The sequence below is a fragment of the Thermobia domestica genome, chromosome 1 (genome assembly GCF_964235325.1).
Source record: "Thermobia domestica chromosome 1, izTheDome1.hap1.1, whole genome shotgun sequence".
Taxonomy (NCBI): Eukaryota; Metazoa; Arthropoda; class Insecta; order Zygentoma; family Lepismatidae; genus Thermobia; species Thermobia domestica.
This window is the reverse complement of record NC_137454.1, coordinates 212,886,449-212,905,141: the sequence shown is the minus strand read 5'-3', so window position 1 is coordinate 212,905,141 and position 18,693 is coordinate 212,886,449. Positions and strand designations below refer to the sequence as shown.

At 33.6% G+C, this 18,693-nt stretch overlaps 1 protein-coding gene across 1 annotated transcript in view; it reads right to left on the bottom strand.

Moving 5' to 3' along the window:
- LOC145678618 (uncharacterized) overlaps positions 1-17,984 on the bottom strand; it is a 41,651-nt gene extending 23,667 nt beyond the window's left edge. Inside the window, exon 1 of the mRNA XM_081748975.1 lies at positions 17,789-17,984. Coding sequence (XP_081605101.1) covers positions 17,789-17,984 — 196 coding nt within the window. The remainder of the gene's footprint in view (positions 1-17,788) is intronic.
- Positions 17,985-18,693: the final 709 nt, after the last annotated feature.

Sequence of the window (18,693 nt, the reverse complement as noted above, 5' to 3'; positions counted from 1 at the left end):
ACTAACTTAGAATTTTATACCTTTTGTATTATGCAATTAAAGGAAGGAATAAATTTATACCAAGCAGAAAAAATGAAGAACTATTTTAACTAGCTGAGTATTTTATATCATTTTGTACTCCTCAAATAAACGAAAGAATAAATTTAAGTGACCTATTCAATTTTGTACCAATGAGAAATGCCATTTTAACTTGCTCAGAATTTGAGTGGTCTAAAAAAGGTGAAGAAAGAATATTTTATATAATTTTACTACTCAAATAAACAATGGAGTATTTAGTTTTATACCACCGAGAAAAAACAAAGAATATTGTACCATTTTGGAGTATTCAAATTAACAAAGGACTTATAATTTGTGTCAACTCTAAAAAGAACCATTTTAACTAGCTGAGTATTTTATACCATACTGTATTATTTCAACAAACAAAAGGAAAAAAAGCAAAAAAAGGACCATTTTAACTAGTCTAATAAACGAAGGCATAAATATGAGTGAGCTATTTAATTTTGTAACAACCAGAGAAAAAACCGAAGAAGGTCCATTTTAACTAGTTCAATTTTGTACTACCCAAATAAACAAAAGAAGGGTCATTTTATCCTTCTTGTACCATTAAAAAACTGAGGATAACTTGAGTAGTGTAAGTTAAGAAAAGTAAAGATGATAGATTTTAACTAGCTAAGCTTTTTCATACCTAATGTTGAAATGACTATAAGAAAAGGAATAAATAAATATGGGTGTTCTAACCATTTATAACAGGCTTATATTTTTATGCCTTTTTGTAATATTTGTACCAAACCGAAAAAAGCAAGGAAATACCATTTAACTAACTAATAATTTTTGTGCTAACCATTTTAAATAGCTCATCATGTTATAACTTTTTGTGGTTTTAGTTTACCAAATTTCTTGACCATGTTGTACTATTTAAACAAACAAAGGAATAAATTTGTGTGGCCTATTCACTTTTGTAACAAGCAGAAAAAGGAAAGAACTAACATTTTGTACTAATCAAATTTGGGTGGTCTATTTAGTTTTGTCCATTGTAACTAACTCAAACAAACGAAAGAATAGATTTGAGTGGCTTAAGCAAATAAGGTCAATTATACCTTTTTGTGCTATTAAAATTGAGTGACCTATTCAATTTTAAACCAAGTAGAAAAAATTGAAGAATGAATAAATTTTGTTTGCAATTAAAAAAGCGGAGGTCTATTTTTAAATAGTTCAGTATTTATGTACTTTCTGTACCAACTATAGAAAAACAAAGAAATACCATATTCTGCTACTCAAACAAAGAAGGCCCATTATAACAAGCTCGGTATTTTATACCATTTTGTATTACTCTAATACATTTGGGTGGTCTATTTCATTTTGTAACAATCAGAAGAAAAGCTCAGAATTTTATACCTTTGTGGTGCTATATTTTGTATATTTTTCTGTCATCCAGATCACAATTTAAATTGCCTCTCCCGTCACTAAGTAAGGCTCATAAAATATTTGAACGTGAGATTTAACAAAACCAGAGTTCCGTCATAATTCAATTATAACAATCCATAGCAATTAGCGTACTAAAGCAGTAAGTACGCCAGAAATTTTTGCTTGGGGGGTGTTCAAAATAAAAGGGGGGGTGTACTCTCAGAATAGTGATATAATTTTTAAAGAAACTCAAAGAAAACAGTATATTTTTACGCAACAATTGCAATACTACTACTACTACTACTACTACTAATAATAATAATAATATCAGCTCTTCGCAGCGGTAGGTTCAATAAAATAAGTTCACACATTTGAGCATTTATCATTATTATTAAACTAAGTAATACAGTGAAACCTCTCAAAACGGACATCGGTGAAATCCATTGTTTGTCCGTAAATGAGAGGTGTCCCTAAAAGGAAGGGTTCTCTCTCATAACACCACACCACCACACACATTTATGGCTTGGAAGAATAAGAAAGTTTGTCCTCTTACGAAGATGTCTAATATTGAAAGATGCCCGTTAAGAGAGGTTTCACTGTATTAGGAATTAACCTCCACTGTTTTACCCAGTAATTACATGCGAATTGATTACATACGAATTATTGTAATTATTTTGCAAATTTCTGCTATTATTTCAATTTATTCACCACAGCAAGTTTTAGTAGGTGATTTTTTTTCAAAATATTAATTAGGAAAAAAAATCCCTCGTCCCATGCTGAAATCACATTCGTTTAGTAATTAATACTGTACATAGTTCCAATTTCATTATTTTAATATTATAACCCTGTTGTTAACGTTAATTGTTGTAATATTATTTGATCTCTTAATCTCCGTTCCTGCCCTTTCCTGGCTACGTTATTGCTCTGAATATCTTTCATAAGAAAATTATACATTGATTTAGTTGTTTTTCAGAAATCCAGTTTTTCAATTTACAAATATGTTGTACCTTTGTGTTTTGTCTTCTTTAATATACCCTAATTTTAATAATTCCAGGACTCATAGTAGTCTGATCTCTTGTAAATAGTTGAAAAGTGACCAAAAGCAAAGGAAAAATTAACCAAAATGTCATCATGCCCCTTTTTCCTTTTTTGATTTCTCCATCACCTCTCTGTTTGTTCTTTTGTTTCTTCTTTACTTCTTTTTTTTTGAGCTTCCTCCTTTCTTAGGTTTTCCAAGTATGCTTTGAGTTACGGCAAGCAGACTTAGCAGATGTAAAAAGCTTCTGAGTGAGTGGAACCAGTTCTGGCCTGTTTCCGAATTTCTTCATCAAAGACATTATATTTAATTTTGCATTAAGAGTTCTCAAAAACGTGAAATATTCAAATTCATCACCTACTCTTAAGAAGAACATACAAGAGGCATAACACAAGACGAACATGATGAACCACACAAACACACACGCACACAACGTTGAACGGAGCGTTAACTATTACGAGAGAAAACTAAAAGATTATTATGATAGAAGAAAGAAGAGACACAGAAGAGTTCTCAACCCCACCTTGAGGACTTAAGCATCCACCAACCGTCCCCTGTGCTTTAGAAAGAATAAAAGCTGAAGTGAGAATAAAGCTGGCTGTTTCACATATGGCAGCAAGTACTGAAGCTTTCAGAAGAGTAATGAGTAACAAGTTTCTGCCTTTTTCCATTTGTTTTTATATTTTTCTTAGAAAACTGCCAATGCAAAATATAAATCACACGAAAAAGTCACTTTACCTCTCAAAAAAGTAACTTTTAGTGACAAATTTGAAAAAAGTAACTTTTAGTGACCAACTTGAAAAAATTAAATTTTAGTTTAAGAAGTGACTTTCTATGAGCCCTGTTCCGCTCAATGAATTTACCTGAATAAAAATATACTTTACAAGAATTAAGCTAGCGCCAAATGCGATCCTGCATAACACTACACTCAGTCTAAAAAATATATAATTCTTACTTTGATCGATCTTTTCATTTCTAAAACGTTTTGACTACACCCTTCTAACGTCCGTCCGTTGATACACCACTTGCAGAGCAGGCTCGAAACCAGCCACAGATCTTTAGGGTCCATGAATATGTTAGGAGGGGCCAAGTCATTAAAAATTTCCTTACAAATATCTAAATTGTGCATTTTGTATTGAGGTCTGGAGGGGACATAAAAAATTTAGGGAGGGCCAGGCCCTCCCTAGCCCCCCCCCTCTAGTTGCAAGCCTGTTGCAGAGTAGCACTTACCAACTGAATCTGGTATAGGCTTATTACTATATTGCCACATTTTTCCTTATTGAGGAGGAGGTAGGTGAATGACCGCTCAAGACGTTGCCAATTTCAGTCATCTGCATCTGTCCATCAATCTTTTTTCTCGGAAACGACCGCGGAGCGCAGGAGTGTAGGTATCAGCGGTCTGTTTTGTCAATTGTTTCGATAGAAACACCGCCCGAAACAATGAGGTCATGTGGTTTTCGAAGCCGTACATGAGAACGAGGTCACTTCGTATTTTGAAGTGAAATAAATAAATTAGAATATTGCCTTCTTTCCTAAACGCTAAACCTTTTTTTACTTGAAGTAATAAAGAACCTATATGATACTGATTGATACAATTGGATTTGGAGGAGTATTCCTTTTCCATCTAGGGGTGTGTGTAAAGAAATTTGGAGGGGTGTTAGGGGGGTGTTGGGGGGGGGTGTAGATTACTCCCTGTACTAAAGAAAACTGATGAAGGACGACAAATCGTGACAGCATGCATGGCCATTTTTGATCACAGCAGAAGGAATCATATCAAAGTAAGAATCAGCTCATGAAGGAAAAGAAAAGTTTTCAAAGTTCCCTGTTCTATACCATGTATAAAGAGTGCTGCAGATATTTAAGCAACGTTACGAATGCGTTACCTAACATTTGTATTGCTAGTATAGTGAGGGTTCTAAGGTACTGCCCCTCGATTCAATTGGCTCAACGATTCAATTATTTTTTAAATCTTCTTTCCTGGTCTAAGGTAAATTATATGAAATTTATTAAGTCAAAAAGACATATATATATATTTTTTGCATTTATGTATTTTATTATAATGGAATATAAGTTTATGGAGTATATTTGGAAAATAATAGAACATACATCATGATGTTATATTAACGAATTGCTTCTTTGTATTGCCTTGAAACATATTATTAAACACTGATAATGCATAGAATGCTTCTATTGTAAGTATATAAATAGATGTACCACACTTGAAAAAAATATTTATTTGATTTGTTTTTGTTGAAGAGCAGAAAAAATGACTAGCACGGAGATTGTTTATGTTTCACCTAGAGAAAAAGAAATTCGGCGTGAAAACGAAAAACCTATACTCTTAATCCACCCGTCTGACCCCGATTTAAGAGATGAATTAAGTGATAAAGTGAAAATCATATATCCATCACAAGAAATAGAAGAGATGCATTATTTTAGACGCTATAATAGACATAATGATGAAATACTCCCTGAAAGTGATGATGACAGTGTTTCAAATATTAACTGTTTTGAAGTGGAAGCTAATGAGTGCGAGTGTACTAGTGAAATATTACGAACACTTATACTTTGGATAAAAAATTTAATCTCGTATATAAATACATTACAGAGTGTGATTGTTATATCAAAGAATACTAGAAATGTTTTTAGAGAAAGATAAACAATTATTTAATTCTGTAAATGAACACTGAGCTCGCTGTAGCATATGCATTTGATTGTGTATGAATAGAACATATTAAGGCTAAAATTACAAAAGGTTACAGAGAATTGAACTGTTAACTATATTATTTTATAAATGGATCAATTTGTAGTATTGTAATATTAAGAATTTAATAAATTACAAACATTGGACTCTGGCAACTGAATTATCAGTGAGAGTAATGTATTGTTTTCTTTAAAAGAAAAAAATAAACTGATCTGGATGACAGAAAAATATACAAAATATAGCACCACAAAGGTATAAAATTCTGAGCTTTTCTTCTGATTGTTACAAAATGAAATAGACCACCCAAATGTATTAGAGTAATACAAAATGGTATAAAATAATAATAATAATAGCTTGTTATAATGGGCCTTCTTTGCTTGAGTAGCAGAATATGGTATTTCTTTGTTTTTCTATGGTTGGTACAGAAAGTACATAAATACTGAACTATTAAAAAATAGACCTCCGCTTTTTTAATTACAAACAAAATTTATTCATTCTTCAATTTTTTCTACTTGGTTTAAAATTGAATAGGTCACTCAATTTTAATAGCAAAAAAAGGTATAAATTGACCTTATTTGCTTAAGCCACTCAAATCTATTCTTTCGTTTGTTTGAGTTAGTTACAATGGACAAAACTAAATAGACCACCCAAATTTGATTAGTACAAAATGTTAGTTCTTTCCTTTTTCTGCTTGTTACAAAAGTGAATAGGCCACACAAATTTATTCCTTTGTTTGTTTAAATAGTACAACATGGTCAAGAAATTTGGTAGACCAAAAGTACAAAAAGTTATAACATGATGAGCTATTTAAAATGGTTAGCACAAAAATTATTAGTTACTTAAATGGTATTTCCTTGCTTTTTTCGGTTTGGTACAAATATTACAAAAAAGCATCATAAAAATCTAAGCCTGTTATAAATGGTTAGAACACCCATATTTATTTATCCTTTCCTTATAGTCATGGCAACATTAGGTATGAAAAAACTTAGCTAGTTAAAATGTATCATCTTTACTTTTCTTAACTTACACTACTCAAGTTATCCTCAGTTTTTTAATGGTACAAAAAGTATAAAATGACCCTTCTTTCGTTTATTTGGGTAGTACAAAATTGAACTAGTTAAAATGGACCTTCTTCGGTTTTTTCTCTGGTTGTTACAAAATTAAATAGCTCACTCATATTTATGCCTTCGTTTATTAGACTAGTTAAAATGGTCCTTTTTTTGCTTTTTTTCCTTTTGTTTGTTGAAATAATACAGTATGGTATAAAATACTCAGCTAGTTAAAATGGTTCTTTTTAGAGTTGACACAAATTATAAGTCCTTTGTTAATTTGAATACTCCAAAATGGTACAATATTCTTTGTTTTTTCTCGGTGGTATAAAACTAAATACTCCATTGTTTATTTGAGTAGTAAAATTATATAAAATATTCCTTCTTCACCTTTTTTAGACCACTCAAATTCTGAGCAAGTTAAAATGGCATTTCTCATTGGTATAAAATTGAATAGGTCACTTAAATTTATTCTTTCGTTTATTTGAGGAGTACAAAATGATATAAAATACTCAGCTAGTTAAAATAGTTCTTCATTTTTTCTGCTTGGTATAAATTTATTCCTTCCTTTAATTGCATAATACAAAAGGTATAAAATTCTAAGTTAGTTAAAAATTGCATATCTTTGCTTTTTTCTCGTTGATACTCCAATATATTTATTCATTTCTTAAATGGCACAAAAAGTATAAAATATTGGTACAAAAATAAAATAGACCACTCAAATTTATTCCTTCGATTATTTGAATAGCACAAAAAGATAAAATGCTGAATTAGTTAAAATTATCCTTCTTCGCCTTTTCTGGATTCCTTTTTCTGCTTGGTACAAAACTAAATACTCCCTTCGTTTATTTGAGTATTATAAAATTCTGAGTTAGTTAAAATGCTCATTCAAAAGTTATCCCTTCGTAAATAGTACAAAATGGTATAGAACTTCTGAGTCAGTTAAAATGGTCCTTTTTCGCTTTTTCTAGTTAGTACAATTTTATCCTTTTGTTTATTTAAATCAAATGGATGTTAATTTTTTTCTCGTGGGTATAAAACGTATTACACCTAAATTTATTATTTCGTTAATTGGAGTGGTACAAAGGTTCTTTTTTTTTTGCTTTTTCTGGTTAGTACAAGTATATTCCTTTGTTTATTAAAAATTTCAAAATGGTATAAAATGCTGAGTTAGTTAAATTGGCATTTCTCGTTGGTAAAAAATTGAATTTATCCCTTCGCTTCTTTAAATAGTACAACATGGTCAAGAAATTCTGAGCTAGTTAAAAATGGTATTTCCTTGCTTTTTTGTTTGATACAAATATTACAAAAAGTATAAAATTCTAAGCCTGTTAAAAATGATTCTCGTTGGTACAAAAGGAAATAGGACACCCCAATAAGTGGCACTAAAAGTATAGAATGCTTATCCTTCTTCTCCTTTTCCGGTCAGTACAAATTTATACCTTTGTTTACTTGATTAGTACAAAGTGTTAATTCTTTCCTTTTTCTGCTTGGCTAGTTAAAATGACGCTTCTTTGATTTTCTTCTGATTGGTACAAAAATAAAAATAGATTATCCAAATTTATTCTTTCGTTTATTTGGGTAGTACAAAATTGTACAGAAATATTGAACTAGTTAAAATGGACCTTCTTCACTTTTTACTGGTTCATACAAAGCTAAATACTCCATCCAAATTTGAGTAAAATGCTCCATGTACGCTTTCTCAAGAAATTTCTCAATTTTCTCAAACACCATCTCAATATGTGGCTTCGTTTACAAGTTATTAGGTTTTAAGTGTTTTGACCTTTGACCTTGATTTTCATTATTTTTGGAACTTGTAGTAGTTGATGAGCAATTACTAAATGTGGAAACACCATCTCAATACGTCGAACCGTTTTCGAGTTATTAGGTTTTAAGTATTTTGACCTATGACCTCGATGGTAATTATTTTTGGAACTTGTAGTAGTTGATGACCAATTACTAAATGTGGAAACACCACCTCAATACGTGGATCCGTTTTCAATTTATTAGGTTTTAAGAATTTTGACCTTTGACCTCGATGGTCATTATTTTTGGAACTTGTAGTAGCTGATGAACTATTACTATATGTGGCAACAGCACTTCAATATTTGGCTCCGTTTTCGAGTTATTAGGTTTTAAGTATTTTGACCTTTGACTTCGATGGTCATTATTTTTGGAACTTGTAGTAGTTGATGAACTATTACTACATGTGGAAACACCACCTCAATATTTGGCTCCGTTTCTGAGTTATTAGGTTTTATGTATTTTGACTCTTGACCTCGATGGTCATTATTTTTGGAACTTGTAGTAGTTGATGACCAATTGCTAAATGAGGAAACAGAATCTCAATATGTTGCGTCGTTTACGAGTGATTGGGTTTTAAGTGTCATACAAAGGGCGTATCCCACATAAACTATAAGACTCAGGTAGAAATAAATATGATATTCGTAATCAGTATGGTCTAAAACCCTCATATATGGAGTTTCATCCAAACCGGTTAAAATTGTCATAAAAAGGGCGTATCCCATATAAACTATAAGACCCAGGTAAAAATAAATATATTCGTAATCAGCATGTCCGAAAACCCCCATATACCGAGTTTCATCCAAATCGGTTAAAATTGTCATACAAAGGGCGTATCCCACATAAACTATAAGACCCAGGTAAAAAGAATTCTTTGCTATGTAATCTCCTATGTCCGTAGCCTCTGTGGGAAATAGGGGTTAAAAAAAGGGAACAACTACATCCCCATTATTCTCTAGTTTGTTGCTGTGTTCGAATAGGGGTTCGAAACGATGCTCATAAAAGAGAATGAATACACCCTTAAAATGGACTATGTTCAATTAGGGGTGGAATGAATTTGCTATGTTCAAATAAGGGTGGAAAAAGTGAATCATCAAAGAGAATGAATACACCCCTTAAAATGACTATCTGTAGACCGTGGGTAGACGGTTCAGTAATCTTTGCTATAATGTGATCATTGTCTATGTTAAAATATGGGTTGGAACGAGTTCACCCCATCTGCCATGGTAAAAATAGGGGTGGAAAAGTTATCATACGAGTCTAACTACAGTCTAAACACGTAACAAATCTGATCGGTGACATCCTTTAGAAACATGGAAATGTTAGCGCTATACATACAATTACAATCCACTTAAGATGTTACATTTCCATTTTCAATAACTGTCCGTTTTCTACAAAGTGTTTCTGTATCACCACTTTGTCAAGCACTTGGACATCAGTATAATTAAATATATCATTTTCTTTTTGTGATGTTTGTTGTTTAATTCATAGATACCTCAGTTGCTACTTCTTTCAATGTATATAAACTACGAACTAAATGTATTTGTATAACCACTAGTTTGTAAAGAAATATTTCAGATCCTAAGCACGCAATCTTTTTTTCGCTCAATAAATACATCAACATTTTAAAAGAGAACTGCTCTACAGTATGATAATGTCATTCTTGTAACGAATTTTTACCTTTAGTCTAGTTCGTATATTTGCAACTCTTACATTTCAACATCTCTATCTTCTTTCTGCACATTATTGAACAGTAAGAGAGAGGATGAAGACAATGGTTGAGATAATGTTAGCATTTTATCTAGACTAAAAAGGCCTCCTGATATATGTTATTGTTTAATTCATAGATATAATATCACGACTTCTTCCCACATATAAACTTTGCAAGAAAACTGCTTTATAATAATGGCATTCTTGTAAGAAAATAACTAACTTCTATTAATGTATTTTCATCTTAAGGCTAGTTCATACATTTGAAACACTTACTTTCCAACATCTTTCAAATACATCACCAAGGATAGGTATGATAAGTTAAATTTAACTTTTGATAATTACATTTTGTAAAGGTACGGGCTTTCACACTAAACTTTTTCCTTCTCCAAAACAACGTCTATACAACATCGCTTATTTCTTGTGGTGTTGGCAATTCTTTAAATTTAGAAGCTCGCCAAACATGCACTACATACTCCAAAATGATTATGCAGTTACAAGAAACATTTCTCATATGATGTATTAGAAACAACTTGAAATGCAACAGTTTTGGTGCAAAATATTCATTACAAATTCTGTAATGTGCACGGCACACGAGATATGGGTACCACAACTACATTTTTATGTGCTTGTTCTAAATTAAAATGAATCCAGTAATCTTGATAAGCAAAGATGCAATTCTTAGAGTTGCCAAATGAGTTTACAGAAAGTCAGTATATTTGTTTAATAAACTTTTATAAAACTAAAACTTACTTGCGTTCAGTGGATACTAGTGTGCAGTTCCAGGGTTAAAAAGCAAAAATTTAATACCTAATACCTAATTTTATATATATATATATATATATATATATATATATATATATATATATATATATATTCGTTATCGCAGTTTTCTTTCTCAATATCAATAGTTTTAGTTTCGTTGTTTATTGCAAATGAAACTGAAATGTGCTATATCCAATATCAAACTTTGACACGCAACTTTCTTGTTTTTATACGTAAAACACACATAACATCCCAGTGTCTTAATGATTGTTACTTTTCTGTTCCGGGACACGAAGTTCGAAAACAGTCAAATATTTCATAAGGTACCGTATCAAATTATGGCTCACTTTCAACAGCAATTGACAAGCTAATGGTACATCACAAAATAAGACCGAACTATAAAATAAAACTACATTACATGTTTAGGTAAAGTAGTTTCCGCTGTAGAATACTTTTGTCACCGCTCAGTCAGTGATTGGATTCGATGATGAAATAAATCTGAAGTCTGCGATACAAAGTTTTCAACTGCATGTTCCATCTCCCGATCATCACAGAAGTTTCTGTCTCCCAAGAAGTGATCGAGTTTGCGAAAGAGGAGGTAGTCGGTAAGAAAGTCGACACGGAATATGCTAATTGAGAATGAGTTTCACATTGCAACTCATGGAAAATGTACACCTCCTTTTGAGTGACATATAGACCTGAAACATGAAGACACTAAGTTTGTTGACAATTACTGGATACTTGTAAACAAGTTTGCTTTATGTTCCGTGGAGTTGAATACTACAGGGTTATTCAAAAAGAAAGAACAAATTTCATACATTTATTTCTTCCAAACTACAAAAGATAGAAACATGATTCGAACGTTACTTGATTAAGAAAAGTTTACAATTTATTGTTAGTAATTATGGTGTGCATTCAATATGAGCACTGTGTGTTACATGACAAATGTCAAAACGATGGCTAATGCAAAATTCGTACCTTTTGTTGTGGTCGTCAGGATGCAATGCTTGCAATAACTGCAGTTTGTATGGCTTCATGTGCAGACTGTTTTAGAACTCGCCATACCGTTGGTTGAGGAATGTTAAGTTCTTTGCTTGCTCGTAATGTGGATTTCTTTTGCTCCTTTCGTAAAGTGTACGAATACGCTCGACATTCTCGTTCGATGTGCGTGGACGTCCCGTGCTTTTCCCTTTGCAGATGCAACCATCTTCTACGAATTATCGATGCCACTCGTAAATTTGCTTATGATGCGGCGGTTGTTTATTAAATTGAGGCGAAATGCTCACTGAACTGCAACAATGGACTCAAGTTTTGCCAATTGTAGCATACAAAAAGATTTATCCTGTGGTGACGCCGCCATTTCACTACAGACAAACAACAACAAACAACAGCGCCAATGCGGCCGTGATTCGAACTTCTATCCCGGCTGTTTAAATTGTAAACTTTTCTTAATCAAGTAACGTTCGAATCATGTTTCTATCTTTTGTAGTTTGGAAGAAATAAATGTTTGGAATCTGTTAGTTCTTTTTGAATAACCCTGTATAACAATCCGCAGTGATGGTTTCGTTTTAATATACAAAGATATGGTGGATCATCCTTACCATGGATAATCATACCACCATCTATGCAGGAGAAATGGTTTGAAACTCCTCGACGTTAAACATGATCCAAACATTATTCTGACCGTTCTCCATTGTTGTACAGCATTTCTCATTAAGAGTGACGATCCAATGCAAGAAGCCTTGCCAATTTTTTGTACACTAAGAAACCTATGTACAGTTATGTCCAAAATGATTGTCGCATATCTATAACTGTCTTCTCGTAAGAATATAATTGGATAATGATTTTGCAGGGTATTTTTAATACTGATACTATGTGTGTAATCGGGAAATGTATATTTGTAGCAAGTTTCAAAGGAAAAGAAATATAAATGTCTTTGACGATTATACATATACTAACACTATAAGAAATACCAGGCGAATGCGTCATCAAATTATATTACTACAACATGATATTTATAGATATGCGGCAATAATTTTGGACATGAGTGTAGCTCCAGACTGCAACTGTTTCTGGATAATGTCAACTCACGTGGCACCCCATGAGTCCAATTTTTCATTATTCCGCTTTCGCGTAATTGGCGAACGAAAGCAGTATGGTATATGTCTAACTCATCTGCAATTACATGAGCAATTTTACCGAGGGTCCTCTTTCACTATATTCCTGAGAATCTCATCAGAATATGCTATTTGTCGAAGGCCGAGAGCCTGATTTTTTAATATTGTCAGTGGAATGAAATTTCGCAAAACCAATGACGTGTCTTGCATTAATTTAATGTTAATCCCCCATACGTTTATAATGAATTAAAACAATAGAAATATCCAAATCAGTTGTAAAATCTTTCAATGTTCCATGTTAACTAGCAACGAAATATGATCTATTTCGTAAATATATTGATATCACGAGTTATATTATGGTTACCACAGTCGTTGTGTAAAAAATATTCTTGACGCTTCGTGTCTACGTCTGTTGACAGTGTGAGAATTACAAGGGGGATGAGAAAGAAATCTTGTTTGGTGATACTAGATGTTACTATAACCAAAGATTTCCCACTTATTCCCCTTGTAATAAGCGGCGAAAAATCTGTCTCCAACATTGGGGGCAGGACAGGTAAGACCGTTCCCATATTGTTTTTAAAGCGATGTTCAAATATCTTTGAAGTTGAAAAACAATACTGTGGAGGATCAGGGAGGCAGAATTGCCTTCAACATTGAGAGGCTGGGATATTTGAGGCTTATTCTGGGGGTTATCAATCTAATCTAATTTTCCTTTGTGACAGTCGGACACAAATCATCCCATTTCTCCCCAAAAATACATTTCAAATCGGATTACTGGGGGGACAGTCCCTCAGTTCCAAGATTGGAGTGAACATGTCCCCCCTCATCCCCCCGTGCCATTTGCGCCAGTGCTTGCAATGCACACACTGTCAACAGATGTAGACACGAAGCGTCAAGAACATATTATACACAACGACTGTGGTAACCATAATATAGCTCGTGATATCTGTATATTTACGAAACAGATTACATTTCATTGCTAGTTAACTTGGTACATTGAAAGATTTTATAATTGATTTGAATAATTCTATTGTTTTAATTCATTATAAACATATGGGCAATTAACATTTTACTTGTAACTACAACTGGCTACTTTATTGATTGAAGAAAAAAAGTTGACTCTAGCGGGAATCGAACAAGGGATCCTTAGCACGTGAATTACAGATTCCACTGATTCTGCCATGCCGTCAATTCATAACTTTGTGTAACGTATGAAATATGCGACGAGAGAAAAACTTTACGATGCTTTTCCTGGTCCATATTAGGCCATTGCGCTCTCCCAGTTTGTAATATAAATACTTTAAATGTGCACTATCACCTTGCAGAAAAATGGCCCATAAGTTCACTTATCAAAGTCTGCTTTCTCCTTGTCAGTTGTGGCATTGTAGGCCACAGACTTTGTCTGTTACACACTCCTTGTTGCATTGTTCACAGTACTGAACTTCAGCTCGGCTCGGCGGTCCTATCCTCAGATCAATGTTCTCCCTCCATTACTCTCTTGATCGACAGCCGATTGAATAATACAAGCACAATGTATTAGAAACTGATACTAATCATTGTCAGGCTTTCCTGACGTCCAATTGTCTACCAAAAATATTGATACTTAATATGATTAAAAGCTAACAAATTATAATTCAATTTAAAATAAATATTTACCATGTACTGAATTTACTGTAATCATGTTCTCACGAATTGTTTCATCTTTAAATCAAAAAATATTATGTTCATTATCTTGTAAGGAAAAATCAAGTTATGACATATTGGGCCACAAATGCAAAATGATAGCGATATAATCTACTACTCGTTAACAACTTTGGCAATCAAAGCTGCAATTATGCCTGTAGTAATTAAAGATTAATTGATAAAAAAAACATACCTGCTGATGAGGAAATGCATTCGTAATTATACTGAGCCTATACATTTAATACGATTACTTGCTCTTAATAGCAGGTCGGATATATCATACCACGCAATGGAACAGAACAATGGAATAAACGGAACTCGTATATGTGTAATTAAGCACCTGAAATGCCTGTTCTTCGCATGGTTATAATAGGATTGCAGTAAGTATTTGAACCCTCTTTCCTTTCGTAGGGTATGCATTTCAATGGAAGTGTAAGGATAAAAAACTCATAAGATATTATATTTTCGGGATAAATTTTAAACCCTGTACCCCTTCAGGATACACCCTCTAATCAAATTTACATGATAAATTCCCAGTTTGAGATAGGCTCTTAACTATGTTCTAAAATTAATTTCAAACAGATCAGGCACTTTCTCGCAATGCGATCACAAAGAACAGACAACTTAGAATATTCACCCCCTGAGAGTGGATTTTCGAAAACATTGCAACACGTGTCTGCCTATGAATATCAAAAGAGAATTGAGTTTCTTTCTCTCTTTAGGTATCGAATTTCGTGAAAAGTCATGTAAAGAGCATCAGGTCAAAGAGAACATTGAACAGAATTACAAGCTCCTATGTTCTAAGACAACTTTGAATGAAAAAATTCAACTTCCTTTTCTTTCTTAGAAGCCAGATTTAACAAAATCCTATCTTGCCCATGGCTCAGAGTTCTAGGACAATACTTATACAAACTTTCAAGTTTCAATGTACAACAGTTACGGAGAACTGGTGAATTATATATATATATATATAAGGGAGAGGGGGATAAGAGTACGCAGCGTCTAAGAGTGCGCGACCGTGTTTCCGGGGAATTGGTAGCACTGATCGAGATATCGAATGCATCATGTGATTGAGTGAGTCCCGCCAGTTGTATGGAAGTGTATTGAAATTGTTCGTCAGAAGGCACAGAAGAAAAACAGGTAAAGATTTGTTTTGCATACATTTGATGTAAGTTTATGATTTTGGAACGTAAGCTTTATTTCTCTGTAGAATACTAATTACACCAGGGTTGTTATATCACAAATAACTGTAATGTCTGTTGTTAGTGCCAACACTTTGCTATGGGAGCAGGATAACATGGACTGTCACGTAGGGACGATTTCAGGAAGCAAGTGAGGTGGGGTAAGAATCCGCATGCACGAGACGGGTAAGAGTCCGCATGCGTACTCTTGCCCACCACTCGATATTAGGGTGGTCCTTAGGTATATGGGAAAAAATACATTTTCGAATTTCTTCCGCCGCACCCCCTATTTCTTTTCCTTTGGTAATAGAAACATCATACACAAAATTTCACAAAAATCCGTCAACGTTAACCCGTGCCGCAAAGCAGTTGATTTCTGTAAAAAGAAATCCATTTGAATTTCAATGGCACTCGATTTACTATTTGCCAATAAACGTATAATAATTATCACAAATGTAAATAGGACAATATAAAGCTTTCCTCTGTAATTCAGAATTGACTGGGTTTCAAATACAGTCGGTTGGTTATCAGATAACAAGCTACAAGCATCATGGTCATCGTCCGTATATATATTACTTATGGTAATGCACAGTGTTATGAACCACTGTGGAAAAGATATTTGCATCTGTTTCTCATGCCACTTGCTTAGTTAGTAAAATTTACATGAGTTAGAAATCAATCAGCTAATAAATACAAGTAAAAAATTTAATGATAATGACTGATATTCCAAAAATGGACAAAAAATATATTTGAATTGTAGATCGACTTAATGATAACTTTTACTTTTTACGCAAGGTAGCTTTTCCACATCTTGGAAATAAGTTTCTATAGGCTTTCACCACTTACAAAAGGAATTGTTTCTGTTCTTCATTTTTAGTTAGTACTGCATTATGATTTTCCATTAAATTTACGCTCTTTCCTCTGCGTCATTTGTAACATGCAGCTTATCAACTACTTTTTTCCCGAAAAGAAATTCATCATTTGTCGACCAACAAACCGGATCAAGGTCTAGAAAACCTGTAGAAATCCGAAACCTTTCGAAGAACTTCTTCGTGTTTCTTATCACAAAATTAGCAATTTCTTTTTCTTCAATATCATCTATTTCAGTAGCGTGCAGTTCAAATCGCTTCATCGTTTCATATGAACTGTCACTATTTTTAAATTTTTCTGCTATTTTGTGTTTTTTTTCATTATTGACATTCTCGTCAAAAGATAAAAGTGCTCACACTCCTCTGAGAGGAACCAAAGATGTTAGGAAAACTTCAATAAAGTCACTCTCGAGACATCAGAGTTTATGAGTTTGTACGTTTGAAGGATCTTCAAAAATTGTAAATCTTGATGTGGTGAACGAGATGCACTGGGACAAGAAAACCAAGTAAACCAAGCTTTTTAGAACAGGAAAAGTGCACACTTGACGCAGTCCTTCTTCTTCCCGCTCATTTAATTTAAACTGATTACTAAAGAGAAATATTTTTAGACATCATAAGGATTTTCCCATCCACCTTGTCTGATGTAGAGCTCCAGGGAAACGGAGAAAAATACCTCCAGGAGGCGTACTTCCTAGAAAAATTACTGTAAGCTCCAAAAGTTCTCTGTAATCTTCTCTGCATTTCCAAATTTTGAACAGCAAAAACTAGCTTATCTTTCTTCATATTGCAAAGAACTGAATTAACAATTCGATTACAAATTCATGTAACAAAATTGTTGTGTTGAAATCTCGGCCACTCTGTCTGGAAACTTAAAAATTGGCACCTCCGGACCGGAAGAAACTGAAACACATTCTTCAAATACACACTTTAATATCAATTCAAAAATGTGATGCCTACACAGAAGATATAAAAGATCTTTTTCCAATTTTTGTTCAAGAAGAATACAAGCTCCATTGATACGTTTAGTATTAGAAGAATTTGTATCCCAATGCCTCTGCTGTTGCGATTAATATGCGCATGGAGCTCTATCAATCAATTTATAGCGATCAACAGCCGCAACGAGTCATGGAGTAATAAAACGCACTTTCCCTCTTCTCGAAGATCCTGTCACTATCTCCTCCGAATCTACTCCTTTCATTGGAATTGTATTTTCTGTGCTGTGGTGAGTATCCTTGATCGGTATTCTTGCTTTAGACCAAAACATTTCTGTTTCACGAATTGCTAACCGACCATTCTCTCTTAAAGGTAATTTCACATTCGTGTGTTATAAAAGAATGCACCAAGTACAGTACTTGTCTGTTGGACAGTAACTTACAATCCAATATCTGTTCACTCGTATTACCAACGAGGTAAATACCACTACGATAATTGATTTCACTAGACACTAGAGATGTGTCGTTCGCGAACGAGTCGTTCCTTTGGAACGAATCCTTTCTGAGAACGAATGGAACGAATCCTTGAAAGGAATCAAACTTGAAAGGAACGAGTATGCACTGCAAAGCAGCATGTGTATCGCCTTTGGCAAATGGAAGAGACACTGGCTGAACATCTTCGGTCGAATACTTCCGTTTTGCTGCGAAATTAACGAAGTTCCCACTACCATTCCTTCCTCTCCCCCCGCCAACTCCTAAACAAAACAAAGAGTGGCGTGAACGAAGGAATCATGGAATCAAACTTTCCTTCGTTTTCTCAACATTGTCGTACAAACTACTACAGAAAACGAGGAACGAGGGGCTTCACAAATAGAGTCAAAAGTGGATGTGGAACGAAGGAATCAAAAAATGCAGTCAAAACTGGTAGTGAATGAAAGAACTCACGAAAGGGAATCATATTGGCCTTGTTTTTGAGTGGCGAATATATACTTCCGATTTACCACGAAGTTCCTCTCCACTCCCGTCTCCAGCTGGACACAAAGAAAAGACCATTGAAAAGAAATATTTAAACAAACATGAGTGTCGTATAATGCGAGCTGAGCTCCGCGAAAGAAACAAAGGAATTGAGGCAATGACAAATTTAATATATTACAAAATTTATTTGAATACAATTAGTTTTCATGCGTTATGATGTAACTTTTAATGATGTAATCAAAAGGTCACTGGGAAAGTAAATAAAACTTTTCTTCCTCTGAACCCTCACTGTGAATCAGTCCAGTGTTGAATTCAGACATGTTCAAGGGGGCTCAGCCCCCCTTGAATATCTATATATAGTGCATATCTAGAATATAGTGTATATCTAGAATATCTATTGCCCCTCCTTGTACAAAAATCTGAATTCAACACTGAATCAGTCGTATATAAATACACATATGTTCG